General features: G+C 38.0%; 1 protein-coding gene across 4 annotated transcripts in view; it reads left to right on the top strand.

Annotated features, from left to right (window-relative positions):
* LOC110448834 (cyclin-dependent kinase 17-like) overlaps window positions 1–18,251 on the top strand; it is a 49,009-nt gene that overhangs the window by 12,090 nt on the left and 18,668 nt on the right. For 3 of the 4 annotated variants that reach the window (XM_021495289.1, XM_021495291.1, XM_021495292.1), the window contains exons 2-3: window positions 3,838–4,072; window positions 16,873–17,000. In XM_021495289.1, the coding sequence (XP_021350964.1) occupies window positions 3,838–4,072; window positions 16,873–17,000 (363 nt within the window). Of the gene's footprint in view, window positions 1–3,837; window positions 4,073–9,589; window positions 10,388–16,872; window positions 17,001–18,251 lie in introns of those variants that run through there. The other variant, XM_021495290.1, reaches the window with a different exon arrangement.

Below are 18,251 nucleotides of genomic sequence, written 5' to 3'. Positions count from 1 at the left end.
AATAATGAGGAGATATATATATGGGACATTAAAAATAATGAGGATATATATATATGGGACATAAAAAAAAATGAGGATATATATATATGGGACATAAAAAATATGAGGATATATATTTGGGACATATAAAATAATAAGGAGATATATATGAGACATAAAAAATAATGAGGATATATATATATGGCACATGAAAAATAATGAGGATATATATGTATGGGACATGAAAAATAATGAGGATATATATTTATGGGACATGAAAAATAATGAGGATATATATGTATGGGACATGAAAAATAATGAGGATATATATTTATGGGACATGAAAAATAATGAGGATATATATATATGGGACATAAAAAATATGAGGATATATATTTGGGACATATAAAATAATAAGGAGATATATATGGGACATAAAAAATAATGAGGATATATATATGGGCATGAACATGAAAAATAATGAGGATATTATATATATATGGGACATGAAAAATAATGAGGATATTATATATATATGGGACATAAAAAATATGAGGATATATATATGGGACATAAAAAATAATGAGGATATATATATGGGACATAAAAATAATGAGGATATATATATATGGGACATAAAAAATAATGAGGATATATATATGGGACATAAAAAATAATGAGGATATATATATGGGACATAAAAATAATGAGGATATATATATATGGGACATAAAAAATAATGAGGATATATATATGGGACATAAAAAATAATGAGGATATATATATGGGACATAAAAATAATGAGGATATATATATGGGACATGAGTGACATGAGTGCCATTTCCGCTTGGTTAATTGGTGAAATCTCTGTTGGTGACCATGCATCCTCAGCACCTACATGTAATATCTGTCGTTATTAATGATGAAGTCAAAATACCAGACAGGAACTAGATGATAGCCTAGCTACTGTGCAGATTCATTGTATATGATCATATATATAATACAAAACCGAAGTACAGGTAGTTCCTTATGTGTTAAACCTTGGAACCAACAACATGCACTGACGGGTATATGATTCGCTGTGTTTATTATTTTTGTACCTTTTAAGTGACTATAATGTTTTACATATACATGTGGTTAACAGCAATGGGAGATATTTGCATCATAATGTACCTTTGTGCCACAGGTGGTTTATGATTATCGTAAGACTAGTAGCATTTTTTTGGCTGAAAAATTAAGTCGTAATTGCTTTGCAATTCTATCTATTAAATAAATTTGCATTGTGATATGTCATGATTTGAAAGGAACTTCCTGATCTGATAGTCTGAAACTGGAATATTTAATCATCCATTAATATTTCATTATATTTTACATGTATTTATGATGTGAATATTTGGGTAGAAGCTGATTCTTCAACTTGTAATGGTCAGTTATCATTTTAATTTATTTTGAATGAATTAATTTTCAACTGTAAAAAGATTTATTTATTTTTCTAGTAGAGAGAGAAAAAAGAAAAGTGTACTATAAGAATAAACGTATCCCTATATAAGGTCAAAACATATTGTGTCATCAATAACGGTACACATGTACTGAAGTGTACCTGTTTAGATAGGCAATGTGTACTACCGTCTACACTGTGTGGTAGTAACAACAGGATGAAGACTACATAAAATCTGGGTACCTACGTATACACTTCAATTACATCTGGAGCTCTGTGACGTTTGTCATTGTAGGTTCAGGTGACACCTTATTACCACTACCGAGGAATCAGGGAGCCATATTACCTGATTATCTGTAGCCTTAGTTGGGGTTACTAAACCTGAAATTAATTATCGTGAGCATGCCAAGCCATGTGACGTAGCTTCAATCATAACCAGACAGGAATTCATTTACTACTAAATTGACATGTTCAAAACAGTCTTATTTCATAAATCTCCCCCCATATCGTTTAGAACCTTGTGGTACATATACAACAATCAGGGTTTTGATTGGTTACACAGAGGCACATGTTGCCTTAAGAAATAACAGATTGTGGTTTCTCTACCGACCTAATTTTTTGACAGGCAAGCCGAAAGTTTTTTGCCATTTCTACACAATCAGTCTGTTTAAGTCAAGATCTTTTTTTCTATATAACTTCCATGAAAATATGTATTAAATAAAACCATTTCCCAGGGTGAAGACCCTGATTTTTTTTCAGGTGAAGACAAGCATTGATATAATTTGTAAAAACATGTACATATAGCTATAGATCAGTATGGTTTTATACGTTTCAGCTTATGAAAGTGAATAAAAACTAAACTATGGATGTCAAAGTGAAATGAAAGTAAAGCACTGATTGGCCTAGAGTAGTTATGTCACATTTGTCCAAACCTTAAAATTGACTTGGTTAAATCAAAGGTACTGACAGAATGTTAAAGAGGGGAGGGAACTCTGATACATGAGAATGTTGGTGACTAACAAATCATGCACCTATCTTCATCGTTGAGCACATAAGAAATCACTTTGATCTTTGCTAGGCTCTGTGGGAAATGCTTGAAATGGTCTGATTTTATTACAGTTGTACATACAGTAAAGTGAAGCGTTTCAAGTAGAATTTATCTGCCTAAGACATTAAGTGACCAAAGCTGACCTGTGTCGTTCAGATGTCTTTGACAGAAAATTTTACCATTTTTTTGCAGCATTTAGATACACAGTATTTCATTTCATGTTCCATAGATATGTAGATTCTCTGAAGTCATAAATGTTTTACTTAATTCTATATTCATATTCAATATGCCAGCTATATAATTAAGTGTACTATATATATATATATAGTCTTGTCTGGATTGTAACTCTGATTGATAGCAGTTACCTCCCTTACCTCACATGATTTACACTAAATCCACCTGATCCCAGCTGACCTTAATTTTACAATAACCTATTCCTTTATGAATTGGGAAAATATAGCATTATTTCTTTTGAAATTGGGAATATATTCCTCTGATTTTGGTCATTTTGGGAAAATATTTAAGGCACTTTTTAGCTAGGGGAAACAGCCTGTATTCGGCAGTAAAACTGTGTAAAAAAATCACTGATCCTTGATCATAAGTGTTTACATATTTAGTTCATTATAAAATATGCCCTTTTTGTTACAGAATGAGGTTTTAATTAATTAGGCTGAACAGAAAAAAACTAATGAATTAAACTTTTGACATGTATTTCCAGTAAGCAGGATACAGATCAACTTGTCAACATCCAGTAATTTCTTTTGTGTCAGATGTGTTAGATGATGGGTACAATTTATACAGTCATTACATGCAATAAACAGTTTTCATATACATACATGTACTTGTAACATCACTTAGTACTGTCCAGTAAGTTCCAAAGCAGTTTGGTTTATAAAAAAACCTTAAGTCATTCTAATGACTTTCTTATCTCTTCTGAAGAAAACTTAAATTTTAACTTGCAGCCATATAGAAATATACAGATACAATTTAACTACATGTATGCGTAATAAAATTAATTCTAATCGGAGAATGAAATTAAGGTGCTAAGTTGAACTAGGTAATTTTGACAAGATGCACGATGTATGCTCTCAAGCTGACTGTTGTGTATGTGAGAGGATTTGTATCTTTTACGATACATGCCTTGCTATATATTACCGGGTAATACATAATCATGTAACAAAGGGCTTCAAAAAATTAAAACTCATGTATTGTATTGCTTATACAGAAGCATACAATATATATATGAGTTGCATCTTCCTTTTTAGAGAAAACAATATGTTTTCGTATTCAAGCATAGTTTTTCTGATTTGTATACTAATGTTGTGTGTGTTCTGTCCATTTTTTGTTCCTACATTATCATTTGTTATTGCAGACCTCGCCCCACCGATGTGTGTCCACCCCTCCATTCCACCTGTTCGCCACCTCCACTAGACCGGCACACCCGGCGTCCACCCCCACTCCAGGGCCTCGTTCTGACGTACGCAATATGATCAAGAGGCTGAAGCGTCGCCTGTCCTTGACTTTCCGTGGGGACAGGGGGGGTTTGGATGAGAGCTTTGCTGAGCTGACTGTAGATGACACAAATGAAGTCAAGGAAAATGGAGCAGGTATGACTTCTGTACTTTTTCACATCAGTGCTTATTCAATGTTGATTTGACATGGAACAGATATTAAGTTTGCTATGATAAGACCTGAAAAAACAAAATGCATTTAATTATTTAAAGGTTTAGATGTACCCATACCTTGTACAACACAATTTCTCATAATGTATCGGCACATGATGGCGACAAAATTTTGTCAGGATCTCTATAGACATTATGTTTACAATGTGTATGGATTATGAGCAATATTATGTACATTCAAGTAGGAACCAAAACAGTTTAAAAAAAACCACTTGAAAATTGTCCACACTTTGTTCCTCCTTCAAAGTCAATCATTGTAGTTGTTCATCTATAAGGGACTGCGGTGGTCCAGTGGTTAAGGTGTCTGGCATTCTAGATCTGCTACCACCAGTCCTCCACCACTGGGTCACAAGTTTGAGACCTACCGGTACATGGGTCAGTCACCAGGTACTGACTGTAGGTTGGTGGGTTTTCTCAGGGAACTCCGTCTTAACTCCACCACCAAAACCTGGCAAGTCTTTAAATGACCATAGCTGTTAATAGGACGTAAAATACAAACAAACCAAACCAAAACTGTTCTGAAATATACATGTATATGTATGCTGGTCTCACATAGTGATCAATGATCCATTGTTAAGTTAGTCTGACAATGGTCTGGGCCTGCAGTCACAGATGTGTTATGTCTTAGTCTTGTAATCACTAGTGGAGCTGTACCACCCTGTGTTTCTGACTTTGTATGTCTTAGTCTTGTGATCACTAATGGAGCTGTACCGCTCTGTGTTTTGAATTTGTATGTCTTTGTCATTATATCACTCGCATGTCTGTACCACCCTTTGATTCTGACTGTACCTCTTTGTGATGAGATCACTAGTGGGGCTGTCCCATCCTGTAAGTCTGACTTATATTAATTCATACCTCTTTGTCATGAGATCACTAGCATGGCTATACCATCCTGTGATTCTGATTTTGTATGTCTTTGTCATGAAAACACTTGCACGGGTGTACCACCCTGTGATTTTGACTAAGTACATCTTTGTCACGAGATCACTATAGCACGTAGGGCTGTAACGATACTTTTCCCCACGGTACGATACGTATCTCAATACAGGACCCACGATACGATACCTATCTCGATACATATAATAATATCATAAGAAATACAAAACACTGTCACTTATCTTTAATTGTTTTGATTCCTGTGTCGAACCCGATTCGTCGCCAGTTTTTCGTCTGCAGTGTGTGGTCTCCGGTAAGTTTACATCGTGATGATGCCGTTTGAGATGTATAGAAAGGTTCGTTGCAACCCGCTAATTGTTTGTTCATGACTTCTTTTCCATCAACTGTCTCAGAAGGAAATCCAAAATGACGCCATACGGGTGACTTGAATGTGACAGAGGGTGCCGTTAGTTTCCTCTCAGCCATGTTTTACATTTGTTAGTATGGTTTAGAGAGCGCGCAGGGGTGATAACTTGTCATAGTTAGTAATTTAAGGTATCATGATACTAAGGGTATCGTATCGTGGTTATGTATACCGATATGTATTGTAGTATCGAGATATCGTTACAGCCCTACTACCACGGCAGGGCTGTTCCACCCTGTGATTCTGACTGTACCTCTTTGTCATGATCATGAAATCACTAGCAGGGCTGTACCACCCTGTGATTCTGACTTAGTAGGTCTTTGTCATTAGATCACTAGTGGGGCTGTACCACCCTGTGATTCTGATTGTACCTCTTTGTCATGAAATCACTTTCAGGGCTGTACCATCCTGTGATTCTGACTGTACCTCTTTGTCATGAAATCACTTTCAGGCCTGTACTAGTACCACCCTATGATTCTGACTTCACCTCTTTGTCATTAGATCACTAGTGGGGCTGTACCACCCTGTGCTTTTGACTGTACCTCTTTGTCATGAGCTCACTAGCAGAGCTGTAAAACCCTGTGATTTTGACTGTACCTCTTTGTCATGAAATCACTAGCAGGGCTGTACCACCCTGTGATTCTGACTTAGTAGGTCTTTGTCATTAGATCACTAGTGGGGCTGTACCACCCTGTGCTTTTGACTGTACCTCTTTGTCATGATCATGAGATCACTAGCAGAGCTGTACCACCCTGTGATTCTGCCAGTGTGTGATGGTGGTGTGGGGGAGAGGTATTACATTTCATAACAGATTACCTTGTGGCCTAGATTCCCCCAAGCCAGTGATCAGCTGTAGGCCTAGTGGAAACATGAATGAGAGCTGGAGCCCCCAGCCTTATCAGATGAGGTAGTTACAGAGCACCTGGTGTGTGTAACTACTCCTTGCCAAACCCAGTTCAAGGAATGAATGGATTAATCCAGGACAGTGCAAACCATCTCTGGCAAACTCACACATGAATTTAGAATTGTTGCAGGAACCCTGTCAGACTGATATATGGGTAGAGCATACTTACACTAAAGAACTAGATTGTTCCCGAACACAAGACACATACTGCATGTTGTTCAATGTAGCTGTTGGAAACAAAATAGGTGTTGAAGGGAAGACTTCTGAATATTATATAATTTTAGTCTAAGTACTGGTCACTGAGTTAAATTGTGAGGGGGGTGCATGACCACCATACAATTTTAGTCTTGATACTACTGAGTGGTGAGGGAGTATAAACCAAAAATGTACCATTACGTTGTGGGGGTTACTTTAAGTCTATATAGCTAGGTACTGTAACAAGAGAGGAAAAATGCATGGCCAGACTGGGGTTCGAAACCCGGGACACTCTGAACTCTAGACGGATACCCTACAAATTGAGCAACCTGCAGGTGGCTAATGATTGACCCAAGTCCAGTTCTGCTACATTCCTCCTTCTTTTTTATAAGTCTTAACCCACGAAGACATAACTATTTAAAACCCAGGTTCAGGTATCCCCTTGCCAAGCATACACCAAATGTTTGAAACAAGGGTTGGTCACAAGCACCAATGGAACCGTAGTAGCAAAATGCACGGCCAGACCAGGGTTTGAGCCTGGGACCCTCCTAACTCTAGACAGACGCTCTACCAATTGAGCTACCTGGTTGCCGACCAGATCGGCCCAATTCAGTTCCGTTAGCAGCTGAGTAGTTTGGGGGGATAACAGCAGTCTGTGTACAACTAAGTACTTTTTTTTTTGGGGGGGTGGGGGGGGGGGCACCATTTCGCACAGTCTGTGTATACCACTACTGAGTGGTTTTGGGGGAGGGTGCGCAATAACTTCATTTCACATCAGTCTTGTACTTGGGGAGGATGGGGAGAGGTATAACACAACTAGTCAGTGTATGTTACTACTGAGTATTGAGGGAAGTGAGCATGATACAATGTTAGAGTGTTTATCACTGAGTGTTGATGGGAGGGGGGAGAGATGACAAAATACCATATGATGTATTCTAGGTACCACTGACTGGGGGAACACCATGCAATGGTAGTCATGTGATACTGATTCGTGACAGTGTATGAGCTCCATCTTATGTCATGCTAGTTAAGGAAGGAGGACATGGATAAGATCATTACTGAAAATGGATAACTCTTCTCAAAAATAATCTTAAATCTTCACACATGACAACAGTTCACTTTTTTCAATGATGTAGCCTGAGAATGCCTAGTCTGTTAGGCATCATCATAAGACATACTAAAGATGAGCTATTTGTTGACATAGAAAAAATAATGCATGCAAAGACTGCCAATTCATACAATAAGAATTAAGTTAGACTCTACAGGAGCAGAAACAGTAATGCATGCAAAGACTGTGCCAATTCATACAATAAGAATTAAGTTAGACTCTACAGGAGCTGAGGTGGCCGAGTGGTCAAGGCATCTGATGGCTCCACCACTGAGTCACAGGTTCAAGGTCTATGTGGGGTATTCACAACTGGCCTCAGATTTTTCTCTGGGTACTCTGGTTATCCTCCACCACCAAAACCTGGCTTGGCCATAAATGAACATTGCTAATTATTGGATGTAAAATACAACTGATTATAGAAATACTTGTACTCGTACAATTTCCGAAGATCATTATAAAATGTTGAGATGCCAGTAAAGATTTAGTCACTTGAAGGGTAAGATATTGCAAAATTCAAGCTGTGATCTGTTCCAGGTTTGGGATTTACAAAAATCAGTGATGTCAGAGTGCTCTATAAATATCTGACTGGAGGCTCAGGTGCTAATTACATTTGTAAGAACTCTTTCATTATCATTTTTATATAAAACTTAAAAAGTCATCCTCTTAAGTTTCAAGGAATGAAAAGAAATGATGGTTTTGTGATCAATTTTTGGTACTCTCATTTATCTATGTGATCATCATCAATGAACATGCACTGTCTGTCAGTGAAGGTAGCTATAGGGAAGGGGTGACTTAAAGGGGAGTAAGCACCGTCTGTCTGTGTGGGGAAGGGGTGGCTAAGGAGAGTCAGCACAATCTGTCTGTGTAGGTAAGGGGGGAGTGTCAGTCTTTCAGGTACCCCTCGGTTTTAAGACTGAGAACCATCTGTTTTTAGTGTTTAAGTACCCCTGGAGGGGTGTCAGTCTACATGTACCTGTTGTCAGATCTTCACTGCCAGACCCAGTACTGCCAACTTCAGAGGGAGTCTCTGGGAAGTTTTCAGAGTGGAGAGATAAGACAGGCTGATCCTGAGGTTGGAGGGGAGAGGTGAATGAGGTCAGAGACTCATACACTTACACATGTAACAGGATAGGCTTCATGTTTACTTCTCACACTAAGGCAACCCTGTCCAAATCCTCTCCTCATGTTACAGTATCATGTCCAGTCCAAGCAATGACTGCAGGTTAAATGGTAGTTTTGGCTGTTTAGCTTGGAGTCCGTTTGTAAATGTGTAAACATCAGTGACTGTAGGTGATCAGGCAGTACGTACTTAGTCTGTCTCAGACTTGACATCATTGTGATAGCTAAAACAGTATTACCAAGTGTGTTAACTAGATAGTACTTAATAAAGTACACTGGAATCATTAGAACTAGACCCTAGGTTTTAATACCTAGATCTGAATATTTTGGATTCTGAAGCATGGATATGAAGTATTTGGATACTGAGGCTGGACATAAAAAATATTCTGGATTCTGAGGCTGGACATAAAGTATATCCTTGATTCTGAGGCTGGACATAAAATATTCTGGATTCTGATGCTGGACATAAGGTGTACTCTTATGCTGGATTCTTATGCATGGACATAAAGCATATCCTTGATTCTGAGGCCGGACATTAAGTGTACTCTGGATTCTGAGGCATGGACAAAAAATATTCTGGATTCTAAGATCAGGATCTAAATCAACCTAGAGCCCAATCACTTCTGCATCTCTGATCATCTTGTTTAATTACAAAGCTGGAGTCAGCCACAGGAAACATTACATTGTTCAACCTGGGAGACAAGAAGGACTCCTACAGTCATGTGCATGTGTCTATAGGTGGTAATTATATAATGCTGTTAGAGGTTACGTATCGCTAACAATATTGAGATTGAAATATTCAATTAATGTTGATGACACCCTGTGGGATCATTGTGGGCGGTGATTATTGATGCCATAGGATTAGAGTGTGTTCATCATTTGCCTCAGTCTGCTGGACCGTCACAGTCTTACTCTGTCTGTGATAACGACCTGGCTATTTGTCGCTAATTATTGACCACGCCATGACCTGAGCTAATCCCCCTGGACAGCTTATTGAGCGGAGTGATAACTGAAAGTACACACTAGCCATGTGTTGTATCAGTACAACATTAACTGGAACAGGAACTTGATGCACTTCACTGGACCATACATTCACCAGGAAAGTGTATATATATGACCTGGTGTACTTGACTGGACCTGGTAGACACAATACCATGGACAATGTTTATATATATGACTTGATGCATTTCCTATATGGAAGGAAGTGGAAACTATAAGGCGGGCATAGAGCTGTGTGTCGATTGAGAGATCCATTTGGGGTAGAAAAATGTTTTATATGTTGTGACATATAACTTATATAAGCACATAACAGACCTTGTTGGGTCTGTCGCGTGATTTAATTTTAATTGCTCAGAGTCATGTCTTTGTTCAGTCTGAATAACACTGGCAGAAGAGGTTTACCTCCAAGGAAAGTCATCAAATTGCAAACACTGGAGAAAAGGAAGGGAATCAGTCAGTCTCTATCTTTTATCAATCGTCTTCGTAACCTGTGGACAAAGGATGGAGTAGGCTCAGACAGGCCTGACAGCATAAACGGTTGTAGTAATTGTGATGCTGCAAGAAATAGTAGATCAGAGGAGAGGTGCTCAACCATTCCATCCAGCACACGGCTAGGTAAATCATTCTGTTATAGTCTTTAAACCTTGGGAATAAACAGGTAACCAAGAGTGATGAGGTTGAACCTGGGAAATTACAGGTAACTACAATGTAGAGTGATGTGGTTGAACCTTGGGAGTATATACAGGTACTATAGAGTGATGAGGTTGAACCTTGGGAGTATATACAGGTAACTAGAGTGATGTGGTTGAACCTTGGGAGTATGTACAGGTAACTAGGGTGATGAGGTTGAACCTGGGAAATTACAGGTAACTACAATGTAGAGTGATGTGGTTTAACCTTGGGAGTATATACAGAAAACTAGAGTGATGAGGTTGTACAGAATATACGGGAGTATATACAGGTATCTAGAGTGATGAGGTTGCACCTTGGGAGTATATACAGGTGCTATAGAGTGATGAGGTTGACCCTTGGGAGTATATACAGAAAACTAGAGTGATGAGGTTGAACCTTGGGAGTATATACAGGTAACTAGGGTGGTGTGGTTGAACCTTGGGAGTATATACAGGTAACTATAGAGTGATGAGGTTGAACCTTGGGAGTATATACAGGTAACTAGGGTGGTGTGGTTGAACCTTGGGAGTATATATAGGTAACTATAGAGTGATGAGGTTGAACCTTGGGAGTATATACAGGTAACTAGAGTAGTGTGGTTGAACCTTGGGATTATATACAGGTAACTAGAGTAGTGTGGTTGAACCTTGGGAGTATATACAGGTAACTAGAGTGGTGTGGGTGAACCTTGGGAGTATATACAGGTAAGTAGAGTGATGAGGTTGAACCTTGGGAGTTTATACAGGTAACTATAGAGTGATGATGTTGAACCTTGGGAGTATATACAGGTAAATATAGAGTGATGAGGTTGAACCTTGTGAATATACAGGGAACTAGAGTGATGAGGTAGTACCTTGAGAACATACAGGCAACTAGAGTGATGAGGTAGTACCTTACAGGTAACTAGAGTGGTGTGGTTGTACAGAATATACGTGAAATTAGAGTGATGAGGTTGTATACAGGTACAACTAGAGTGATGAGATTGAACCTGGGAAATTACAGGTAACTATAATGTAGAGTGATAAGGTTGAACCTTGGGAATATACAGGTAACCAAAAGTGATGAGATTGTACCTTAGAATAGGGAGTATATACAGGTAACTAGAGTAGCGTGGGTGAACCTTGGGATTATATACAGGTAACTATAGAGTGATAAGGTTGTACATTGGGCGTATATAAGGTAACTAGAGAGATGAGGTTGAACCTTGGGAGTTTATACAGGTAACTAGAGTGATGAGGTTATACCTTAGATTACACAGGTAACCTAGATTGATGAGGTTGTACCTTAGATTACACAGGAAACTAGAGTGATGAGGTTGTACCTTGAGAACATACAGGTAACTAGAGTGATGAGGTTGTTCCTTTAATGGAATACCCAGGTAATCTTGAGAGATGAGGTTGTACCTTAGATTACACAGGTAACCTAGAGTGATGAGGTTGAACCTTAGATTACACAGGTAACTAGAGTGATGAGGTTGATCCTTGGGAGTATATACAGGTAACTATAGAGGGGTGAGGTTGAACCTTGGGAGTATATACAAGTAACTAGAGTGATGAGGTTGAACCTGGGGAGGATATACAGGTAACTATAGAGTGATGAGGTTGACCCTTGGGAGTATATACAGGTAACTATAGAGTGATGATGTTGAACCTTGGGAGTATATACAGGCAACTATAGAGTGATAAGGTTGTACCTTGGGAGTATATATGGTAACTAGAGTGATGAGGTTGAACCGTGTGAGTATATACAGGTAACTAGAGTGGTGTGGTTGTACAGAATATACGTGAAATTAGAGTGATGAGGTTGTATACAGGTACAACTAGAGTGATGAGATTGAACCTGGGAAATTACAGGTAACTATAATGTAGAGTGATAAGATTGAACCTTGGGAATATACAGGTAACTAGAGGGATGAGGTTGTACCTTTAATGGAATACCCAGGTAATCTTGAGTGATGAGGTTGTAACTTAGATTACACAGGTAACTAGAGTAATGAGGTTGTACCTTAGATTACACAGGAAACTAGAGTGATGAGGTTGTACCTTGGAATACACAGGTATCTAGAGTGATGAGGTTGTACCTTAGATTATACAGGTAACTAGAGTGATGAGGTTGTACAGAATATACGTGAAATTAGAGTGATGAGGTTGTATACAGGTACAACTAGAGTGATGAGATTGAACCTGGGAAATTACAGGTAACTATAATGTAGAGTGATAAGGTTGAACCTTGGGAGTATATACAAGTAACTAGAGTGATGAGGTTGAACCTACGGAATATACAGGAAACTATAAAGTGATAAGGATGAACCTTGGGAGTATATACAGGTATCTATAGAGTGATGAGGTTGAACCTTGTGAGTATATACAGGGAACTAGAGTGATGAGGTAGTACCTTGAGAACTAACAGTTGTATACAGGTACAACTAGAGTGATGAGATTGAACCTGGGAAATTACAGGTAACTATAATGTAGAGTGATAAGATTGAACCTTGGGAATATACAGGTAACTAGAGGGATGAGGTTGTACCTTAGATTACACAGGAAACTAGAGTGATGAGGTTGTACCTTGGAATACACAGGTATCTAGAGTGATGAGGTTGTACCTTAGATAACACAGGTAACTAGAGTGATGAGGTTGATCCTTGGGAGTATATACAGGTAACTAGAGTATTGTGGTTGAACCTTGGGAGTATATACAGGTAAATATAGAGTGATGAGGTTGAACCTTGTGAATATACAGGGAACTAGAGTGATGAGGTAGTACCTTGAGAACTAACAGGTAACTAGAGTGATGAGGTAGTACGTAATCTTGAGTGATGAGGTTGTACCTTAGATTACCCAGGTAACTAGAGTGATGAGGTTGTTCCTTAGATTACACAGGTAACCTAGAGTGATGAGGTTGTACCTTAGATTACACAGGCAACTAGAGTGATGAGGTTGTACCTTGGAATACACAGGTATCTAGAGTGATGAGGTTGTACCTTTAGACTTCCAGGCACAGGTAACTAGAGTGATGAGGTTGTACCTTGGAATACACAGGTATCTAGAGTGATGAGGTTGTACCTTTAATGTAATACCCAGGTAATCTTGAGTGATGAGGTTGTAACTTAGATTACACAGGTAACTAGAGTAATGAGGTTGTACCTTAGATTACACAGGTAACCTAGAGTGATGAGGTTGAACCTTAGATTACACAGGTAACTAGAGGGATGAGGTTGTACCTTTAATGGAATACCCTGGTAATCTTGAGTGATGAGGTTGTAACTTAGATTACACAGGTAACTAGAGTAATGAGGTTGTACCTTAGATTACACAGGGAACTAGAGTGATGAGGTTGTACCTTTAGACTTCCAGGCACAGGTAACTAGAGTGATGAGGTTCTACCTTAGATTACACAGGTAACCTAGAGTGATGAGGTTGTACCTTAGATTACCCAGGTAACTAGAGTGATGAGGTTGTTCCTTAGATTACACAGGTAACCTAGAGTGATGAGGTTGAACCTTAGATTACACAGGTAACTAGAGTAATGAGGTTGTACCTTAGATTACACAGGTAACTAGAGTGATGAGGTTGTACCTTTAATGGAATACCCAGGTAATCTTGAGTGATGAGGTTGTACCTTAGATTACACAGGTAACTAGAGTGATAAGGTAGTACCTTGAGAACTTACAGGTAACTAGAGTGATGAGGTAGTACCTTGAGAACTAACAGGTAACTAGAGTGATGAGGTAGTACCTTGGAATACACAGGTAACTAGAGTGATGAGGTAGTACCTTGAGAACTTACAGATAACCAATAGTGATGAGGTAGTACCTTGAGAACATACAGGTAACTAGAGTGATAAGGTAGTACCTTGAGAACATACAGGTAACTAGAGTGATGAGGTAGTACCTTGAGAACATACAGGTAACTAGAATGATGAGGTTGTACCTTGAGAACATACAGGTAACTAGAGTGAGAACATACAGGTAACTAGAGTGATGAGGTTGTACCTTGAGAACATACAGGTAACTACAGTGATGAGGTAGTACCTTGGAATACACAGGTAACTAGAGTGATGAGGTTGTACCTTGAGACTTACAGGTAACCTATAGTGATGAGGTAGTACCTTGGAATACACAGGTAACCTACAGTGATGAGGTAGTACCTTGAGAACTTACAGGTAACCTATAGTCATGAGGTAGTACCTTGAGAACATTCAGGTAACTAGAGTGATGAGGTAGTACCTTGGAATACACAGGTAACCTACAGTGATGAGGTAGTACCTAGAGAACTTACAGGTAACCTATAGATATGAGGTAGTACCTTGAGAACATACAGGTAACTAGAGTGATGAGGTTGTGCCTTGAGAACATACAGGTAACTAGAGTGATGAGGTAGTACCTTGGAATACACAGATAACCTATAGTATTGAGGTAGTACCTTGGAATACACAGGTAACCTACAGTGATGAGGTAGTACCTTGGAATACACAGGTAACTAGAATGATGAGGTAGTACCTTGAGAACATACAGGTAACTAGAGTGATGAGATAGTACCTTGGAATACACAGGTAACTAGAGTGATGAGGTAGGACCTTGGAATACACAGGTAACTAGAGTGATGAGGTAGTACCTTGGAATACACAGGTAACTAGAGTGATGAGGTTGTACCTTGAGAACATACAGATAATCTATAATGAAGGGGTTGTACCTGGGAATATTTTGTTTGGCGATCGCTCATGTAAAATGTACGAAAAATATTGGTACACATGCTGCAAATATTGCGGGCACATCCCCATCACATTGTGTAACACTCATGCAATTCAACAACTGTTTGTGCATATTATAGCCCACACACACAAGTGTGATAGGGTTAATTGGTTAGTCAACATTACGGAATGAAGAAAATTCGGAATACTCACATGAAATATAGTACATTGTATATATTCAAATTCTGATCAGTATATTTTGCAACATGTCCAATTTTACAATGCATGTTACACATAATTAAAGAGACTGTAAAACTGTCGTAGATGGGACTAATTGCTCCCAGGTAATTTACAGACCTCGTGAATAACATAACGGTAGCCCGACAGTAAAGAGATGATTGGTGATACTGTATAACTGTTATGTTAACACAACTGGATGTTTGTTGATTGTGTTTGTGTCAGTGACTATATATAGCGTCTCTACATGTATGTGAGGCGAGTAACCTCCCAAGGAGCCACTTTGTTTACCTTAAATCAATGGTAACCATGGTGTCTCATATGTGTTGTAATGTCTTGATTTAGGTTACTTAAGAAAACTCCAAAACACTATTTCTAAATTAAACACAAATAAGTAAACATGCCTATAGATCTAGCTAAAATGCTTCAACCGAATAAAAACTGTTTCCCCTAACAAAACATGCTAAATTTTCATAAATGAAAAAGAAAAACAACGAGGGATATCTTTCCAGTTTCAATAAAAATATATTTTCCCAAATGATGTAGAAACAGGCTGTTGTAAAATTCAAGTAGAAAAAAACACTGTTGATGATGTGAAATGTTTATAAAACCATATGTTTTGTCATCAGTTCACCATTTAAGTCATCTGTACAACATATATAACAGAAATGTGAATAATTTACCTAATATCTTTGCTATTCTTGGCAATTTTCAGAATTAAAGTATTTCTTTGTATTTTGATAAAAGAACATAAAAGGAGACCAGAATTTATTATGTTATAAGAAAAAAGACCCCATGAAAAAGACCCTTCCATACAGTATTCTGAAATGATTAGACATGTATATATAATTAGAAAGTTGCATTTATTTATCTACATGTATATGATTAACAATATGTTATATTAACTTTATTCATGCAGTTGATACATTGAAATGGCTTACAAACAGGACACATATTATTAGCATGTAATTTTCACTCTTTTGTGAAGTTGTTATTCTTCCCATGGTTACATACATATGTTGTATACTGGTAACCATGGTTATTCTGGCAGGCCTGATTCATTTACATTAAAACTGTGTAAACAATTTTTCTTTTGATGGGAGAACTTCTTTTAACATCTGCGTACATATTAATCACCTGGTTATGTGAGAATGTCTACATGACTACTGGCACATGTACAGATGTAAAAAATATCTAAACAGCAAATTGGATGTCCAATCCTGCATAGATGAAAAGTAAATAATATGCAGGATTTTCTGTAACTTGTATTTGAACACTCATTCCGATCAAATGACATTTCTAACCAGCCATCTTTTCTAATATTACGTATGAGATATATACATGATTTTTTTTTTGAACTGGCCAGCATCGGAACTGAACCAATCATTTTGGCCTGCTGCCTGCAGTTCTAAATGAAAAACCTGTTATGACGCGTGATGTGATTTTGATTCAAGGTTCAGTATACTGAGAAAATAAATTTATATTCTTGTATATTATAGGAATAGTTCATGAAAACCTTCGGATCACATCTGATGGTGAGAGTGAGGAGATCTCGGGAACGTCAAGTGAGCGAGAGGACATGGTGTCCCCCGTCAAACTCCGGCATCGACAGAGGCGATACAACCAGGTAAAGTGATCAGTATTATAATCTCTCAAATCTTTCATAACAGGACTATGAAGGCCATGTCTGATTTCTGTCTGTATGTTTTTGTGAACATTGTATAACTATTGATGAAACCATATGTTCGTGTTAAATGCAATCCCTTACATCCGGTTTGATGTATACACAACAAACATGCCTAAAGTGTCCTGATTGCTTCTAAGGGAAATCAACATGGATGTTAAACTTGACTGCATTTAAAGATCTTCAATGGAAGGCAAAGGCAATAACGAACTACTATAAATCAGATAATAGTTAGGTCAAAGGTCACATAAAATATTACATGGCAGATTTCTGTATATCCTTGTTTATTCATTAGAATGTTTTCTAGGTTGAATACACTCATTGCAGATTTAATTTAACAATGTTAAAAGAAATGTATATTGACAGTATATTACTAGGTATTGCTAGAACTGTAGTGTACTATCAGAGCAGTCATGTGTGTTGTGAAAACAGTACTGTCTGATGGGAAAACAGTACTGTGTGATTTGAGAACAGTACTGTGTGATGTGAGAACAGTACTGTGTGTTGTGAGAGCAGTCATATGTGATATGTGAAGACAGTTATGTGTGATGTGAGAATAGTAATTATGTGATGCGAGAATAGTACTGTGTGTTGTGAGAGCAGTCATGTGTGATGTGAGGACAGTACTGTGTGATGTGAGAACAGTACTGTGTAATGTGAGAACAGTACTGTGTCATGTAAAAGCAGAACTTAGTGAAGTTATACAGTATTGTAAGTTGTGAGATTAGTCATGTGTGATATGAGAACAGTACTGAGTGATGTGAGAACAGTACTATGTGATGTGAGAGCTACTGTGTGATGTAATATACTTACTGTGTGGTGTGAGAGCAGTCATGCGTGATATGAGAACAGTACTGTATGATGTGAGAAAGGTACTGTATGATGTGAGAGCAGTCATATGTGATATGAGAACTGTAACTTTGTGATGTGAGAGCAGTATTGTGTGATGTGAGAAACAGTACTGTGTGATGGGAAAACAGTACTGTGTGATGTGAGAACAGTACTGTCTGATGGGAAAACAGTACTGTCTGATGGGAAAACAGTACTGTGTGATGTGAGAACAGTACTGTGTGTTGTGAGAGCAGTCATATGTGATATGTGAAGACAGTTATGTGTGATGTGAGAACAGTAATTATGTGATGCGAGAATAGTACTGTGTGTTGTGAGAGCAGTCATGTGTGATGTGAGGACAGT

The sequence above is a fragment of the Mizuhopecten yessoensis genome, unplaced genomic scaffold, assembly GCF_002113885.1.
Source record: "Mizuhopecten yessoensis strain PY_sf001 unplaced genomic scaffold, ASM211388v2 scaffold4359, whole genome shotgun sequence".
NCBI classification, from domain to species: domain Eukaryota; kingdom Metazoa; phylum Mollusca; class Bivalvia; order Pectinida; family Pectinidae; genus Mizuhopecten; species Mizuhopecten yessoensis.
This window is presented reverse-complemented; position numbering and strand designations above follow the sequence as displayed.